Source organism: Euprymna scolopes, chromosome 12 (assembly GCF_053919585.1).
Source record: "Euprymna scolopes isolate OS-2025 chromosome 12, ASM5391958v1, whole genome shotgun sequence".
Taxonomy (NCBI): Eukaryota; Metazoa; Mollusca; class Cephalopoda; order Sepiida; family Sepiolidae; genus Euprymna; species Euprymna scolopes.
Genome location: NC_136493.1, coordinates 74,972,670 through 74,991,674, shown reverse-complemented (window position 1 = coordinate 74,991,674; position 19,005 = coordinate 74,972,670). Strand labels below are relative to the sequence as shown.

General features: G+C 32.1%; 1 protein-coding gene across 1 annotated transcript in view; it reads left to right on the top strand.

The window, feature by feature from the left end:
• The window catches only part of LOC145291343 (exportin-4-like), a 261,999-nt gene that overhangs the window by 204,988 nt on the left and 38,006 nt on the right, over positions 1-19,005 (top strand). Inside the window, exons 9-16 of the mRNA XM_080137107.1 lie at positions 1,568-1,742; positions 2,830-3,006; positions 5,083-5,225; positions 7,888-8,042; positions 9,363-9,543; positions 10,503-10,662; positions 12,233-12,402; positions 17,616-17,790. Of these exons, the coding sequence (XP_079993233.1) occupies positions 1,568-1,742; positions 2,830-3,006; positions 5,083-5,225; positions 7,888-8,042; positions 9,363-9,543; positions 10,503-10,662; positions 12,233-12,402; positions 17,616-17,790 (1,336 nt within the window). The remainder of the gene's footprint in view (positions 1-1,567; positions 1,743-2,829; positions 3,007-5,082; positions 5,226-7,887; positions 8,043-9,362; positions 9,544-10,502; positions 10,663-12,232; positions 12,403-17,615; positions 17,791-19,005) is intronic.

The following is a 19,005-nucleotide window of genomic DNA, read 5'->3' as shown; positions in this document are numbered from 1 at the left end:
TAATTATTAGCAAGAAATAAATATTTGCTTAAAAATTTTGTGACCTCATGATGTGTTATGACAATACCAGTTTCATAAATTTGTATATCTATAATTTGGAATTTCTGAATATTAATAAAAACATTTTGAAACGTCTGCATAGTTGTGTTTTGTAAACTTGCGAATATTTAATAATATAACAAATACTGACCCACACTTATGTATTTCTCTTAGTTTGTCTGTTGCATTTTTTCTCTGAAACTACTGGGATGATCTGCCTGAAATTTTGTTTTGGGTGTTATGATAAAGTACAGCAAACCGAATATTATGGTATTTGTTTGATGCACAGTTAAAGATTAATATTTAATGCAAAAATGAGTACAATTTTAATCATCGATTTGGTATAAAGCACTCTTTGCACGTTTTTTAATGGCTAAAAAGTCTAGTGTCTTTTTTTTTTTTTTTTTTTTTTTCCTTACTTGTCAGTTTGTTCAAGCTGAGAGTGAGGTATCCTACTGGATGCCAAACATTCACCTGCTAACTGAAATATTTCAACAGAGAGATCTTTAAGATTCTGTCCGTCCCTTTAAGTGCAATTGCTTGAATCTCTCTTGCACTTGAATCACTGGGTATATTTGCCAGATAGATTTTGAAATTATTTTTCATTGGTCCAGTTGCTCCTATCATTACTGGAATGCTAGATATCTTCCTAAGATTCTAGTTTTTCACGTCATACATAAGACCTTAGTATTTTATTTTTCCCTCTGAGCTCTGTTTAACCCAGCATCATTGGAGTCACTAACTTCTAAGGTTGCTTCTTTATCCTTTTTGTCCCATATCACTGTTATGTATTATGGCTGTTTTGTAGGTACATATCTGTAGGGATTACATAGTGATAATGGATGGTGTATGACTTATTTCCAACTATTCTTTCTGGTATATGTTCCTAGGACTTGCTACTGCATTTGATATTCACCTTTTTACAGATCGTCCAGTGAAGATATTTACACACTCTGTTGTGTTGCGTCGTATAGTAACCATTCTCCAGCAGAATCTTACAGTGTGTGTGTGTGAGAGATAGTGTTTTTTAAGCATTTCAAGGTCCAACATTTTCTGCATTTGATAATGCTTGTCTAAAATGAGATGCTTGTTGTAACTAATGTCTCTACAAATGCATAGTGCTCCATATGTAATGGTTATTTAAGTTTTGTTTTTCCGATGTTTCCTATGCTAGTTTCTCTGCTAAGGCTTTAGCGTGTTCTCTACTAATTTACTACTTTACTCGTTGCTGAATGGAAGAGGGGTGGATTCATGCTGATACAAGAGCTCTTCTAGGTTGTGTTCAATATACACTTTAATAAAGTCAGGAGAAAAGTATAAACCCTCAGTTTCACTTCATCTGCCAAGTTAAATTGTTTTGCTTTTAAATAAGCCTCCCCCCCAAAAAAACCTATGGCATAAGAGATAATACATAACAACTATAATTAACCTCAAACTACTGCACAAAGTTGTTTGTCGTTTTGTAAATTCTATAGAATTAATCTATTTGTTTTGGAAAGTAATTTTTCCTTTTCTGACCTTGTTTCAGTATTGACCTCCAATATTATGAATATCTTGGAGTCGCTCATGCCATCAAGAATCTGGTGCTTATGTTCCCACTCACTTGCTTCACTGGTTTGCCAGAGCAGCTGCTGAACACCTTCATCAATCAAATGACTGCACTAACTTGTATACTTGGAAAAGAAGCAGCACGTGAAGAAATTGTAAGATTTGCAAAACATTTCTTTTATTTTTAATATTTTATTGAAGAATAAAGAAAAATAGTATTATTGAAGTCCTGCGTCCCCCCCTCCCCCTTTTATAGTGTTTATTACATGTTAGCAGCCTAAAAAAGTTGACAGTATATGCAAATGTTTTGGAGAATTTTATTATTATTCAATTTGGAAATCTTTCTGAATGATTAGCATCTTAGCTGAAATTTCCATATTTGAATATGCAAAACATCTCTAAATCTTTGTTGTTTTTTCAAATTTAAATGTTGGTATGCTTAATATGCTGGCATTTGCTATGTTGCTCGCCTTGATTCACACTAGAAATAAAATCAATGTACCTTATTGTCAAGCTTTTATTAGTGTCACAAATGAATAATAAAGATGTATATTTTCTGTACAATGTTAGAAAACTGCATTTTGTTAATCAACAGTTCAGTTTCTGTGGGTAAAATCGTCAACTCACAAGATGGCAATGTTTTCAAATTTTTAATTTTTTTTTGTATTATCAACGTTATATGATAGTTTTAAAGACACAACTATCAAAATCACTCAAAACTTTGTAGGTATTGACACATAAATGTCATCTCAGCTTATTTGAAGGAATACATAATCAGATATTTTTTGAAGCTTTATAATCTAAGGAACATAACTCATAACTTAGTCTTTTTTCCTTCCAAATTGCAAAACTTTGAGAATCATTGTTTTCGGAAATAGATATTACCATTCATTTATAATAAGTTGCTTAGCTATTAACCAAATAATTGCATTGATTTATAAATTTACGTGCTTGTATAAATCAACAATATGCGTTGCACTTTCTAGAGATTGGATAAAAGAATGAAATAACATCTATCTTAGCAATTATTTACCAGATTATAGTTTCTAATTTCAAAAGGCCCAATATAAATCTGTTAAAGGCTAGCACTTATTAGAAAATCCAGATTGTGCACAAGTCTTGGACAGGTTTTTTTTTTTTTTTTTTTTTTTTTTTAATATTGTATATGCATTGTATTATTTATGATATTGATCTTTATTTTGGTTGTTAATTATAATATTAAAAACATTTTTTTTCTCCTAGGTTAACAAAGATGAGACTATTCATATGGAATCTTACGAAAGAATGCTGGAAGCCTGGATGCAGTTTATCTCTAACAATCGGAATTTTCCACCTGGCTTTTTGCGGACACAATCTATAGAGATTTTTAACTCTTATTTGCAGTGTCATCTTAGTCCACCTGAAGGAATACACAATCAGGTAAATTTTTTTTATAAAGCTTTTATAGTAACTTGTGTAGATTAAATTAACATGAATTACATAAATTAGTTTTGGAAAAGAAAACAAACGATTTTTTTCTCACACTTATATTTAATTCTAAAATTAAATTTCCTATTGATGAATGCTTAAAATTTTGTTCTTAGTGTTGCAAAACAATACTTTATCATTATTAAGGCAAAATTTTCATTGGCTGGATGTTTTTTCTGATGCCAACTCGGTGAAATGATGATAACCAGTATTTTTATCAAAGCACTATTTTATAATTAATTATACGCAGAGGCTCGAGAGCACTTCGCTTACCATGGTTTTAACAGATTTTCTGAATTTTTCATTTGGATAACAAAGCTATTGAGGTTGTTCAGATTTTCTTACCTTGGTGATACCGTTAGAGCACAGGAAATAGTTTGTGTGATGGCAAGAATTAGGAGTGGATTGAATAAGTTCAGGGATTTTCTGTTATTGCTAATAGCAGAGCGTTATTGTTATTTAAAGGCAGTGTGATGTCTGGAAGTGAAACTTGACTGCTCAGAGTGGAGGACATGTGTTGCATAAAGATAAATAGTATGAGAATTATATGATGGATGTGTAACGTGAGTATTTAAGGCACTTAGATATGAGTTCAGAGGAAGACTAAATCTGGATAGTAGAGGGAGATGTATGCAGAACAGTATGACCATGTTGAAAGAATGGATAAAAGTTCTTGGGTAAGTAAATGTTAGAACAAATGAGGTGACACAGTTATCCACATACCCCCCCCCCCCCCGGAAATCCTCGTGTGTGTATATATATATATATATATATATATATATATATATATATAAAAATATATGAAAAAATAAATTTCCAACGAATTTGGTGACATTTTAAGTAGAATGACTCTATAGTAAAAGTGACATTTTATGGTAACTGACACAATTCTAATTAAAAGGATAGACACTTTTATAATTTTTGACCAAAATGACTAAAGACTTATTTTCCCCATACTTTTGATGGCCTTGTGCCTAAATTGTTCCAATGTAAATTTTATATTTTGTTAAAATAAATGATTCAAAGTGTAGTATATGTTCTATTCAAAGATGGTACTTGACCTTTACTCCTGATCTTAAATGGAATACGTACATCAAATCTGTTGCCAAGGCCGCTGGAAAAATGGTCGGATCCTTCTATCGATCCAGTAGATATCTCACTGCTGATGCAATTCTCTATTTATATAAGAGCCACATACGTCCAAGGATGGAATACTATTGCCACATATGGGCAGGAGCTGCTAGAAAAGACTTGTCCTGCCTTAATAGGGTTCAAAATAGACTTCGTGGCCTGATGGGAGATGTCTTTTTCTCTTCGCTGCAGCCTCTATCTCACAGAAGAGATGTTGCGAGTTTGTCTCTGCTTTATCGTTATTTTCATGGAAAGTGTTCGACTGAGCTTCAATCTATGGTCCCCCCTCGCCAAACTTTCACAAGAAACACTAGACTAACTGAAAACATTATCAATAATTTTCCACACTCTGTATCTGTCCCTAAACCTAAACGTAGATTCCATGATCAAGGCTTTCTTAGAACCACTCTCCTGTGGAATTGTCTTCCATTTTCCTGCTTTCCAGCTGTCTATAATATGGTTGTCTTCAAGTCCAACGTGAACAAGTTTCTGATGAGCCGTTCCACTTAAGTTAACAAATTTACTGAATTTCCATTACTATCGATTACTATATTGTCCTTTTGACTACTCTACACTCTTTAACCCTTATCCTTGAGTGGCCTATCGGCCTTGATAAGTGGTGACACCTATGTAAAAAAAAAAAAAAATAATATTTTGAAGTTTATGTTTGTGCCAGATATCTATGGAATGACTATATCAAATTTCTATAAGGGTTTTAGAGATAGACCTCTATAACCAAGTATATTCTCAAATTATATTAATCAGAAGTTTCAGTTTGAACAAAGGTAGTACAATAGTATTGAGTTTGCGTTTGCATCAGATGTCCATATAACAAAAATATTTTTTGGCACAACAAATATTCATCTTTAAATCTTTTCTTTCCTCTTCAATTTCTAGGTAATAAATAATGAAGATGTGTCTGAGGATGATGAAATAGATGAACTTGAGGAAGATGACAGGGAAAAATTCAATGATCAACTTTGTAGTATTGGTTCCCTGGGACGCCTTGTACCAGATCACACGCTACCTTTGTTAGCCAAGTAAGTATTTTTTCAAAGATGGGTTTAATCTCTTAATTTGCTGGCCTCATAGTTTAGCAATAGGTATTGCCTTCAAACCAAAGCCTAAAAAAAAACTTGCAATTTAGTGGGAGCAGGGCGTAATTATAAAAATCTGCTCTTCATAGAGTTGTAAGGTTGTTGGTGTTTATTATCTTCAAATACTTGGATTTAAGTTTATTTTTGATTTGTTCCTACAATATTTAACCAAATACATTTTACAGATTTTTTTTTCACAGCTTTACTCGATTTTATTTAAAACAAGCTTTTATCTTAACAGGATGCCACTTCTAAATCTGGTACTGATTAACCTGCTGATTTGTGTGTTCCATAAAATTTTTTTTTCTTGCAAATAATTGTTGTACATAAAACTGAGAACCCATGTTTTATTACTTCAACCATTATGCAAAGAAAAGTGCCATGTGAGCATGTGTCACTAGTTGGCCTGGCCTGTCCTGGCATTGCGTAGGAAGTAGAATAACTTTAGAAATTCCCAACTCCAACCGCAAATTAGCAAATTATTTACTGCTTATGTTTAGTGCTTAGTGACCTCACAATGTTAATATAAATCAGCAATGGGGGATTTAAAAAAACAAAACTGGTACTTTTGTACGAGATGACCTAACTCTGCCCATATGTTTCTGATTGCAATTTGTGAAAAAAAAATGTTCAAAGCAGTTGATGATTTCAATATTTTTTAAAAAATTCTTTGGAATATATTGATTAATCACCAGCATTGACTTGGTATCTTTTTTGTTCACCAACATCATGAACTCAAAATGCATGCTTTTTATAAGGTATAGACATTAATGGTGGATAATGCAGGCAGGAAGGTGTGAAAGATTAAATTGCATTTGAGTAGCTTCAGCTGCTCTGAAAAGGGAAACTTGATTACTACAGGCATCTTCTCCTGCCAGGCTTGAAGACTGACCATGCAGTCCAAGGTGAAGTCCCTTGACCCTTTTAGCTGAAGCAATTGTTCTGATTTAAGTCCACTGTATTAATTTAGCAAATGGAGGTGCTGAGTAACAAACAAATAGCTATAATTTGTTGCAGTCAAAAATATGCTATGTTGATTGATTGTAGTTATTACATAGTTTTTTGTTAACATTTAGATGCTGGTATTTGATGAGGTGTGAAGAGGTGTAGGAAAATAAAATGTATTTTTGAGAAAGGAAAAAACAGTAGCAGGCATTGCCTTTTTTGGGGTATGGCTTAACATCTACACTTTGAAAAAAAGCAAATGTTTTGAGTTTGCAATGTTTTGTAAACAAAAATGGAGCATTGAACAACTACTGTAACAGTATTTCAAGTGTGAAAATCTATAAATTTGTTTCTGCAAAAGTCATTTTATGGAAAATAAATTTTGAATGAAATTTAAAGATTTCATCCCTTTCCAATATGGTTTGTGTGTTTTATTATTCCTTTTAATTGCGTTTTTATTTTTATCTGAGGTTTTCTAAATATATTTTTAACAGGTTCAAAACTCTTAGTATTTAAAGTAATGCGACAGAAGTCTCATTACTTGGGCATGTACATCTGCTGTCAAAAATGGCAGAACAAAATTTGTTTCATGATTGTATGCACAAATATTTATATATATAGATGTGTGCATGAAAGTGAGGTTAAAAACAATGCAAAAATGAATATCTCAAACATGAAATTTTAAAAAGGAAACAAAAATGAATGTCTCAAACATGAAAGTTTAAAAAGGAAACAAAAATGAATGTCTCAAACATGAAAGTTTAAAAAGGAAACAAAAATGAATGTCTCAAACATGAAAGTTTAAAAAGGAAACAAAAATCTAGAAATCTGTACAAAGAAAAGATATCGTCTCATGGAAAATAGATTGAAGGCAGATGATTGTCTGACTTGCTACACTTGAAATGGTTTTGTTTGGCAGTTTTTAATTTTATATGATGGGTTTCTTTTTTCATCAAAGAAAAGGCAGATTTCGATTTGGATTACTGGAGTCTTCTATAGATATGAGTTCTGCTTTTTGGTTGAAATTTTCTTTTTTTTATATAACAAAGATGATTCTGCCAAATCACTAGAACCATACCCCATTAATTTTATGCTGCTATTTGGTTAGATTTTATTTATTTCTCTCTGTTACTTTATCTGCCTTTCCTTCTCCCCCTTTTCCTGTCTCTGTCTTGTCTTGCCATGACTATCTTTCCTCTTATGACAGTTCTCTCTGAAAAATGAATTTTTATTTTGCTGTGAAGACTTTAAAATGATTCACGGAGATTGTAAGGAAGTTAGATGATTTTGATTTCATCACAAAATTATAGTTATTTACCCCACCACCCCATATAGTCAGTGTCTATTAAATTGATTTTGGTTTTTAATTGTTGGTTATCGAGCTGTTCCACTGGGAGGGAAGGATTTTGCGTACTATTTATTCACTCCAGTATTAAAATGTCTGTGCAAGTGTACTTGCACAGACATTTTAAACTTGTAAAATACTGTTTTGAAATGAGGATTATTTAAATTGATTTGTAAAAGTAAATTCATGAGACATTTTCTTTGTACTTCAGAATACGATCTATCATGTATTAGGATTTTACATCTTTTTATTCATTTGTAAATGTATGTGTATTTTAAAATAATTTATATATATATCTTTTTTTTGCTTTTGTAGATTATTGGAAGATAGAGTAAATCAATTTAATAATCAACTTCAACAAAGGCAACAGCAAAGAGCCTCACAGCATATTCACAGTCCAAAATCTTCTGTAGATGATTCTAATATAAAAGTGTTGCATGAAGATTTTCATTGGTTGATTCTTTTGGCAGGTACAAAAAAAAACATGCATTTTCTTAAATAAATTAATAATGTTGTATTTACTTGAGCAAATATATCTTTTTTTTGTTTATTGGCATTTCAAAACCATGTTCTATTGCTATATTGTAATAAATCTTAGATGAAATGTGCCCAATAATTTTCTCTGGTGATAAGACAACAGATTGATTGATTGATTGATTGAAAAGAAAAAAATAATAAAAACACAAAATAATTTGTCTTGCCTCTATGGTTCTAGGATCCTCATATGACATTAGCAGAAGCATAAGATTAGCAGCTTCTGGATTTAGATGGCTGAAAGAAAAGGGGTACTTCTGCAGTTTAAAGCCCGTTTTTCTGTAAGTTTAGCTCGACAATGCCCGGCGGATTATATCGAGTGAACAAAAGTCAATAAAAAAAATAAACGAACAAAAAATAAAAATAAAACCAACAGCCTACCATAATAATTTTATAAATTTATTTTTTTATGACAACTGTTTTTGGGTAATAAAAGTTTTGTTTCTTTGAATTAGTGAACAAATATATTTTTGTTTGTGTATGGAAAGTTATTTTGTCCCATTGTAGTATAAATACCGCCAACCTTCCCATGCTTTTGGAATAAACACTCCCTTTCCTCCCCGTGTTTTCGAGGTTTGGGGTGTTTATTCCGAAAGTCGTTCTTAAAATGGGAGGTTGGGGGTGTTTATACTGGAATTACTCATTTTCTTTCCTTGTCACAAGACATTGCTTGAAGAAGCGCAATGATCCCCTACTCTTTCTTTTTCTTTTAAACTCTTTCCTTTTCTTTTTTTTTTTTTCTTCCAATTTTTACTGTCTGCTTGCTTGCGTCTTTTGCTCACTTGGTATAATCCGCCAGTTTCCATTGTTTGCTGGGCATTTCTGAGTGAGTGAGTGAGTGAGACTCATGGAAAAATGGGCTTTAAACTGCAGAAGTATCAGAAAAGGTTTTAAGCAGGAAGAACATGACATGACTTAAAAACTATCACTATATTGTAAAATCTTAACTTTATCACTGTATATGTGAGTGAAACTAGGAGTATACTGGCAGAGCATGAAAAGAAGCTCAATATTTTTAAAATGAAATATTTTAGCACTATCCTTGGTATAACTTTGCAAATATATGGGCAAATATCATTTCATCATTTTACTAATTCTTGACGATTCAAATTTTAATGTCAATTAGATTTAATCTTTTATGATGAAAGAAGTTCCTTGAAAGATAAAAAAAATGTAGACAATGTTTAATGCCATTTCTTAAAATGTAAATTTTAATGGGTTCCTGTATTACACAATTATCTTTTTTTTTCTTCCAGGGCATCTATTGACTGAAGAAGCAGAAGGTGAAGCTCCTTTGATTCCATCGGATATAATGGAATACTCTATTGCTCAAGGACATTCCGTAAATCTTGAAGCAACATTACGAGTTTTAGGAACACCATCGGAGAGGCTTGAAAATATTCCTGGTAGTGAACAGGGTATAGACAATGTAGTTAGGTGAGTAGACATTTTTTGCAAGCTCGTCTGAACATATATTTTTGAGTTAGTCTAGATTTGTTTGTTATTTTACACAAATTTAATGTCGGTATTTTGTATTGATATTATTCATAACTGTATTGACTTCCAGAGTGCTAAAAGAGGTTGTCTTGTGGGTTTTGTGTAAACTAGGGTCAAACAAATAGTTGGTGAAGTGTTCAGTCAATGTTAAAAATAACAGCACATTTAGTTTAATGTTAAAGTATAAGTAAATCAAATTTGTGTATGGAGTTTGTTGCTTTTCATTTGCATCTTAGAACTATTGTCTATACTGTTGGATAGGAATCATATGAAACTATGATGAATGTGTAATGCAAGCCTTAAAAACTAAGCTTAGATTTGATCTCAGAGGAAGATTTAATTTGGTCAGTATAGAAAAATGTGTGCAGAAGAGTAGACTTTGATGGTGTTGCCATGTTAAAAAAAAATGGATGAGTTCTTGGGTTAATAGATATAGAACAGTTGAGGTAGCAAGGTTAGTTCATAGGGGTAGACCAAGGAAAAAATGGGAGGAAGTGATAAAAATGGACCGGAGGTCTAAATAAAAATCTTGACCAAGACAGATGTTAAACTGAATATAATGATTTTATACTATTTATAATGTTTCAGTTTTATTAGTGCTTTAAGACATCTTTGATTTGATACATTTAAACTTGTTTTTTTTATCTTTAAATCCTTATTCTATTGACTTGACTGTAAAAATTTAGATTGGGATCTTAGTATAACAGTGAATTGTTACAAAGAGGAGGGGATTAGATCAGGTTTTAAAGCAAACTGGTGTCCCTGCATCCCAGGCAACACTAGACAAATACAGCTAGTGAATAAATGAAAGCTTTCATGTAAATAACTAAAGCGTGGCTGATTGACTGTAAAACTCAAACAAATCTGAACTAATCTCATATCTTAATTTTTATTCATAGATTGGTCTCTGCAGTATTTCGAGTTTGTGATGTTCACAGGCGTGCCATTGAAGGTCGTTTGGCTGATTGTCTCAGTCCTCAGGTTGGCAGTACAATTATGTGGTTTTTACAACGATGGACTGTATCCTATTTGGTGCCAGATGAAAGTTATTACAATCAGGTAAGTGAAACAGTTTTTTTTTTCTTTTAAGTTCATTCAGTTGGAATGTCTATACATATTTTTAATTCTAATAAATTTAACTCTGCAAAACTGGTAACATAAAAGTTTAGCATTTCATATAGGAAATGTATAATCTATGTTTATAATATAGTTCTCAGTTGAATGTCTTGAAGCTATGATGTACAATGCAAATTGGAAGTGTCTGTTTTGTCCTCGATCAGATAAATTCTTTTAGAATGAGGTATTTTTTTTTTATTATTACTGTTTCAATCCAAGGTGTCCCTTTTTGGAAGCTGAATTTTCTCCATATTAAAAATTCTGCAGTCAAAAAATTTGCATGTTTTTGGTGTTTTTGAGACGAGAATTGATAATCTGGACTATTTGGATTAATATTCTCATTGTGGTTGTATCATTCACAACCTTTTTGACACTGACCGTCTTCAGGTGCGTCTTTATGAACTTGGAAGCCTTTTGACCATTTCAGTAACCTATACATTATTTTCCTTATTAAATCCATAATTCAACCTGACCAGAGTGAATACCATTTTAACAAACGTCTTCATGTCTTCCTTGCTCTGAAAAAGAAATGTCTGAACAAAAAAATACCTTGAATTATGGTATGCTGACTCTTTTTCTCCTCTTTTAAGCAATTTCAACAAGATATTTTCAATTTCTCTATTGAAAATTGCTATAAATTTTTATTTCTGTTTACTAAAAATGTCTACTTATATAAAAGTTGAAACTTTTTAAATACAAAAAAAGCAAACATTACTCATTTGTAACTACTACAATAATTGACAGAAATGAAGAGTTGGTTGAAATACAAGTGAGATTAAAATTATTCTATATCTTTACAAAGCTATCATTTGTTTATTCATATTGTTGCCACATGTGAACTTTTGCACCAAACACTAGTCTCTGTCTCTTTGACAGGCTGAAAATTTTTTTAATCCATTAGATTAAATACTATTTGCCCAGCTTCAGTCCCTGTCACATCACTGCAATGTTGCATGCCTGTGATCTGTTACAAGTACTTCCACAAAATGTGCTCTGATGAACTTAGTGCACTTGTGCCCCCTCCTATAAATATCCTGACAAGCAGCAAAATCACACCCCTTCACTATAGGGTTCTTTAAATACTGGAATGTTTTCTACTCTAATAGCTTCTTTCCTCTATCTGCTTGTTTTGAAAATTTCCTCCCTACTTCTCAGGCTGTACCAACATGCAGAAATTTAAATGTGAACAAGCATCTTGCTGTACAACTCCCCACTTAGGATACTCCCCCCTTAAATCTGGCCTTTAATTCACAGGAGCTTCTTACAAATTAGTAGCAGTGTTCTGTTCCAGATGAATTGAAGTAAAAAAAAAAATCCATAAAATATTTGAAAATGATTTGTGTAACATTTGATGACTCTATTTTGATGAACCCGTACAAGAAAAGTATTAAAATCAACAAAAGAAATTTTTTTCAAATCACATAAGAATTTTGAAGATTTTCACTTTTTTAATTTAAAAAAAAAAAAAAAAAAAAAAAAAAAAATTAAGTGGTTGTGTTTCTCAACGTTTCAGATAAGTATGGCTATAGCGTCGGCTTTTGGTCGTGACACAGCAGCTGCTCAGTGGACGGTTGACTTTTTACTTGGAAAGATTAATTCTAACTTATCAGTGTGGAGTGCTGAAGAACAATTAATGAATGATACTTTGCAGGTGTTGGTTGCACTCGTCGAAAATAAACAAAGGTAATTTTTTGTGTGTGTTTACTGAATGTGTTCTTTTGTCAATGTTTGAACATTATCTCTTTTTGTACGTTCCCTATGCAAAGTTAAAATCTATGACCATTATAAAGTGTGTGTAAATTCATCATCTCTTAAAATATACAATTATTGCTATGTTATATTACTTGCATATTATATACACCAGTAATATCAAATTCGGGAAAAACATTAAGCACTATTCACCCTCCCCTACCAAACATTTGATTAGATCCATATTATCTGCATATCAAATTAACAAAATCAAATAAAAAATTTCATGACTTGATGACTACAATATTAAGAAACTGATAGTTACATAAAACTTTATTTAGATTTATGTATTTAAATTTAACAATTATTTTAATGCAGTAATTCAGAATGTCAACAGGTGATATGATATTCCTGTTAATACTTGTTAACAAAATATCTTCCCTTCTTCTTTGCATGTTTTTGAAGCACATTGCCTTCTTTTATCTCATTTTTAAAAAATTTTATAGCGTATACATTGTTACAGTTAACTCCCCCCCCACTCTCTCTCTAATGTGTGTATATGAAGACATTTTGGATATTATCAAGTATTTATTTCAATAGTTCTCGATACGCTCTGCTTAGTAATACAGAAGTAAGTTGAATGCCTATATAGATGAAATTTTGATCATAGATTTTGTCAAGCCACCAACAGCAAACTATGCAGAAGGAATCTTTGATGTGTAAAGTGCTTCATGATCCTAGAAGAGAGGTAAATAAAGAAGTAAAATCTGAATAAATGAACAGACTAAGTTTGCATATATTATAATCTCATGTGTAGAAATGTATCCATATGCTCTATTGATAAAGTGATTAATATGGCAGGAAAGAATTTATAAGTGGAGCCAATCATCTGTTTTAATGTCCTTTTTACATGCTGGCATGTATTGAACGTCTTAGAAATTGACTCCCAAGCTAGCCATCTCTGGACACATTTTTATTCCCCTTCTTAAGTCTCTTCATATAATTTCTTATATTTTCTTTGATCTTTCTCTGAGCTAAACTTCCTGCCTTTTGACATCTACTAACTCAAGAACTCTTTCCATTCTTTTAATGTAACCATGCCATTGAAGTCTACTCTTCTGCACACATCTCCCTATAATGTCCAGGTTAAAACTTTTTAATCACATCCGCTCTAAACTTAGCATTAAATATCTCTTATCCTTTTTATATCATTTCTCTTCATGCAACGCATGTTCTCGACCCTTGCATACATCACTGCATACACGTGCTTAATACTCTTTTTTTAATTAATAATGCGAATGCTTTGTTATTTAGTAACAGGAGTTAAGGGATGTAATAGGCTTTCAATAAGTTTCCAGATTTTTTTGTACAGGCATTCCAAATTGTCATACTCTTGAAAATTCAGTATGTTATTGCTATACATCTTATGAGATGACTGACCAATTTTTATACTTTCAGGTTCAAATAAACAGCTACAGCAGGAATTGGAATACACCCTACTAAAGCTTGATTGTCACAGCTAATGAATTTCAAAAATGCAATCTGGACGTGAAAACACTTTGAAAGAATATGCAATAAAATTCTGTTTTAAACTTAGAAAAAAATGCCACAGAAATGTTTGGAATGCTTCAGACTATCTTGCATGAATCAAGCATCAGTTTTTGAGCGGCATAAGAGATTCAAGGAAGGTAGGGAGTCTATGAGGGATGATAAAATGTGGGAGGAGTAAAGAAATTAGAACAGCAGAGTTGATTGATCAAATAAAGAATTTCATGGATAAGGACCACTGTCTATAGACAATGTGCACAGTTTGATGTCAGTGTGAGAACTGTACACACAATTATTTGCGAGGAACTGAAGATGTAGAAGATTTGTGAAGTTTGTCCCAAGGATGTTCAGAGAAGATCAGAAAGAAGGACGTTGTCATAACAGCAGGGAGATGGTCGAGCTGATCTATTCAGATCCCACAGTTCTTGGTGACCTGCTATGACCCAAAAACCAAGAGACAAGAGTTTCCAGTGGAAGCATGCTGGCTCTTTTCGGTCCACCCAGGAACTTATAATGATTCTTTTTTTTTTTTTTTCCAGCATTGGTTCCCACTGGACAGTCAATAAGGAATATTATGTTGAGGTTTTAAGAGTTCAGGAAGAGATTCCGTCGGAAGAGTCCAGTACTCTTCAAATGGGGTCAGTGACATTTCCACCAGGACAATGCGCTAGTCCACAACTCTTTGTCGCAGACTGTTTTATGGGCATCAAGACAGTTCCTCACTCTCCCTGTAGTCGAGACCTTGCTCCTGGTGACTGGTTATTTACTAAGCCCAAGGAAACCCTTAGAAGCTGTCAATATGAGACAGTTGAGATGAAAGAGGTCATTTACACGCTCACACAAGGACTTCCAGAAGTTGTTAGAATGGTACAAGTACATTGCAGCTGGAAAAGATTACTTCAGAGGGGACTAGCATTTCATGAATGTACTATCATTAAAAGTGCCCATACGGAAAAGTCTAAACTTATTGAAGGCACTTCATATAAAATAAAATCATGAAAAGTTTACTTTTGTTGTTGCTCTGAAGTTCATGTAAATGCAAAAATAAAAGTAATACTGTATACAGCTATAAAAAGACGAAAGGGAGCTGGGATTTATTGAGTTTGTTATCCTGTATTTATATATCTAAATAAATAAATGTAGGTTCTTTCCAACAATCCTTACTATATTATCACAACAGCTTGTGCTTATGTAATTCTGTGATACAAGTTTGTAATATGGTATATATATATATATATATATATATATATAGTAATCTACAAACACTTATAGCTTTGGGTGTTTGGTAATTTGCATATTAATTTTATAAACAGTTTCTAAGAAATTAACATTCTGTAGAGTTTTAATTTGCATTGTTATATTTTCTTACATTAGCTCCTACATAATAAAATGACTGCAGAAATTCTCCTCTAGACTTAAGTATCATAAGTGTGCAACAACAGATGCCACATACAAATTCAATACATTTGGGATAATAGCCACTATCTTATGTAACTTTCAAACAACATTTTATACATTCATCCGTGATATTAAAATGCTCATTGCATCCTACGAGCAACACCATCACTTTGCAACATCTTTAGAGGAAGAAGTTCCTATTTTTCTCTCAAAATATTTAGTCCTCCCACTACTCCCAGTTGTCACCAGAACAAATTCTACACTTTCCACAGATTCTGCACTTTCACTGCCCGTAACTGGTTATTAAATATATAGACCTAACATAATCTTCAGTCTCCAATTCATAAATGATAACAGCTTCCTTTCCGAACTCCATCCATTCTGATTGGCTGAGCTCTGATAATTCTCATATTCTGGAATCCAATTCCAAGCTTCATAAACAAACAGTTACTAAAATTACAATATGGCATCACTAACAGACATTAATTTGCACCGCGTCAAATTCGTTTCACGCTTAAGTCATTACTGTCTTGTGTGTGTCGCACTTCATAATTCGCTAAGCGTTTGCTGTAAACATTAACAAGTCTCAAAATATTGTGTATCCACAAATATTGAGAACATAAACAAAAAAACATGCATCGCTAATGGTTCTTAGTATAGTCCATGCATGTTTGTGCGTGTGTTCCAAAAAAAACCAAAAACTTTCATTGTTAAAAAAATTGCCAAAAAAATAAATGTATATAAATATTACAGAATGCAATTTTCATGAAATATATAAATACATATATATTCAGTAAATTTACAGTACATTTATTTATTTTTTTTTTTTTAGTGTAATATAGTATGTTTGTGCATCATGATACCCTCCTCCGAGACATTACCATCTCCTTTTTTAAACTTTAAATTAGAAAAAGCTATAAAAAAATATTGTGCAAGATACATATTGCAATTGGCAATAATAAAATTAGACTCATTATTTACTATAAGAAATTTAAGACCCAAACAATTCCTCGAACACTGAAAACGTTAGAAAGGACCAATGTTATAAGTTTAAATACTCTTTGGGAGAATGTAACTCCATAATAATAGCTACATAAGTGTTACAACTACTACCCTATCTCACTGCCTCACTGTGCATCTTGTAAATTCTAGCTTAATTTACCAGCATCTTGAAAAACATACCCCCCCCCTGCCTATAAGACAAATATAAGTTAATGGTTTAATATTGCTAAAATAATACACCCTAAAACCAATTAAAATAAAATTAAAAATATTTTGATCTACATCAAAACTCTAGTTATAATTAATAATAATAATGCCTATGAAGCCAGTAACATTTTCAAATGTTCAATGTAATACAATTTTATCCTGTGATGCTAATTCTTACACCATGGAATACTGTGAAAGCGTTTTCCGGGGGTTTGACTTTACATGCCCATTTCACAGCTACCATTTGAAATTCTCTTTTCTCCAACTTTTTTGTTCATTTGCTTTTTCAACTGTTGATGATTCAACAAAGAAACAAAAATATTTGTAATACATATGGAGCTTCTATTTTGCTTCTTTTTTATTTTTTTTATTTTAACAAAAAAATATGAGAAAAATTCAAAACATTAAAAGATATATTTAAGATTTTTGTTAATTTTAAATGTTTGCTTATATATATATATGTGTGTGTAAATATTTAACTGATAAACTCTTAAATTACTGATCACATAACACTGAAATTAACAGGAAATACTAATCATACACCCAGTAAAATCTTTATTTGTATGGATGAATAATGCCTACAGAGATATATCGGCTAGTTGAAATACAAAATGTTCATTTCAACTTGCTGACATATTTGCATTTCTTTTTGCGCATGGCAAAATTCAGTATATTTGTTCAACTCATTTAATATTAAATCTTTCTTGCCTATCTCTCGATAGCTACATTAGTAGGGAATGCAGCTGCAGTGGTAAATGTTTTGATTTCAATTCTAGCTGATGGCACCCAAGTCATTTTGTATTAGGTACAATATAATATTCAATAGAGAATTGATCTAATAATAAATATGAAATGTACATTAAAATATATTTAAGCATATTTTATGACTCCTTCGACCACTTATGTGTGTGTGTATACCATCTGTGGCTTAAATAGGTTTTCTATTTTAGCTTTTATCTTGATAATAAACCTCTTTGTTTAGTAATGTTTAACTTAATCATTTTATCCAAAATATATATAACAACCTAATCGGTGTATTGTTTCTTTTTCAGGTGTGATCTAGTAGTAAAATGCAAACATTTGTGGGACCTTGCTAAATTAGAAGCCAGCAACCAACCTCCATTAATCCTGCTGTCACCAACATGTAAACGATACCTTTTGAAAGGACTTGTCTTAGCAGGCACAGCTTCGATGGATTCCGCACAGAAAGATGAGTACTGGAAATATGTACGTAACATTTTTATAGCTTATTAGCAGCCTTGCTCGGGGGTTGCTTTGATGCCTTTTTTATGATTGTGTTGGTTTGTATCTTTGGTAATTTTTTGATTTTCTAAAATTATTTTAGTAAATTTCGGTTATATTGAAACCTTACTGATCAACATAGCCCCACAACATGCTAGCAACAATCCAATTTCTCTGATTTGTCCCCTTAGCAGCTATTCTTCCAGCTCCAAACCAACTACTTTGGCAAGGTTTTGGGGGCCATGATTTCTTGAATCATATGCGAAAGAAACCACAGGATCAATATCGTAAGAATTTATGTGGTTGTCGCTGTATAGTTCTACAATTAGTCAAATGTGTTGAAAAATTCCTTATCTTATGTTGTCAGGCATACTACTTGTGCTTGGTTATTGGGACCTATGTTTTGTTAAACTGACATATAAGAAGCTTCTGAATCATATTTGCACTAAATATGTGTGTAAACTGTTTTGCAATTTCTTCAGGATCAGTTGCTTGTTCAATTATAAAGTTTAATTAAAGTACTGTATTATTCCAGTTTCATATTCCAAGAATAAGATATTTTCAAAATACGCACACACACACACACACGTAAGTGTTTCAATTTTATAAATAAACTTCTTCACAGTTAATGAAAAAACAGCATTAAGAAATTTACGTGCGGGGTTTGAACCTACAAACCACATCGTGAAAAAAAAACACGATATCAACTTACCCACTGTAGAATTTTCACGGCCCACTGTTCTATCGTTGTTGTTGTTGCTAAGTGACGACATGGAAAAAATGGCTTTACCGATGATAGACATAGTAAAATAATGGTTTTGATTATCAGGGGTATTCTGAGACAAAACTTAACTAAGATCACTCCCAGACTTATACACTAAATTCTGTAAATTTTAAAGAAAATCTGTTCAGCTGTTTCAGAGTCTATAAGGAACGAACTAATACACACAAAGTAGCATTCATATAATTGTAGAGATCAGTTCTTAAGTCATTAAAATGAGCTGCCTCTCATCTTGTGTGCAGACTTTGTGTAGTGTTTTCAGTAGGGAAATCTGTCAACTTAAAATATTAAGCTGAAAATATTTTTTCAGAAGAGTCATTTAATTTTTTTTTTTTCTTCAATGTAAAAGCGGTAAGATAATTTCTGTTGTCTTTAACATATTTACTTCCCTGCAGACTATAATGATGTTGTTTTCAAAC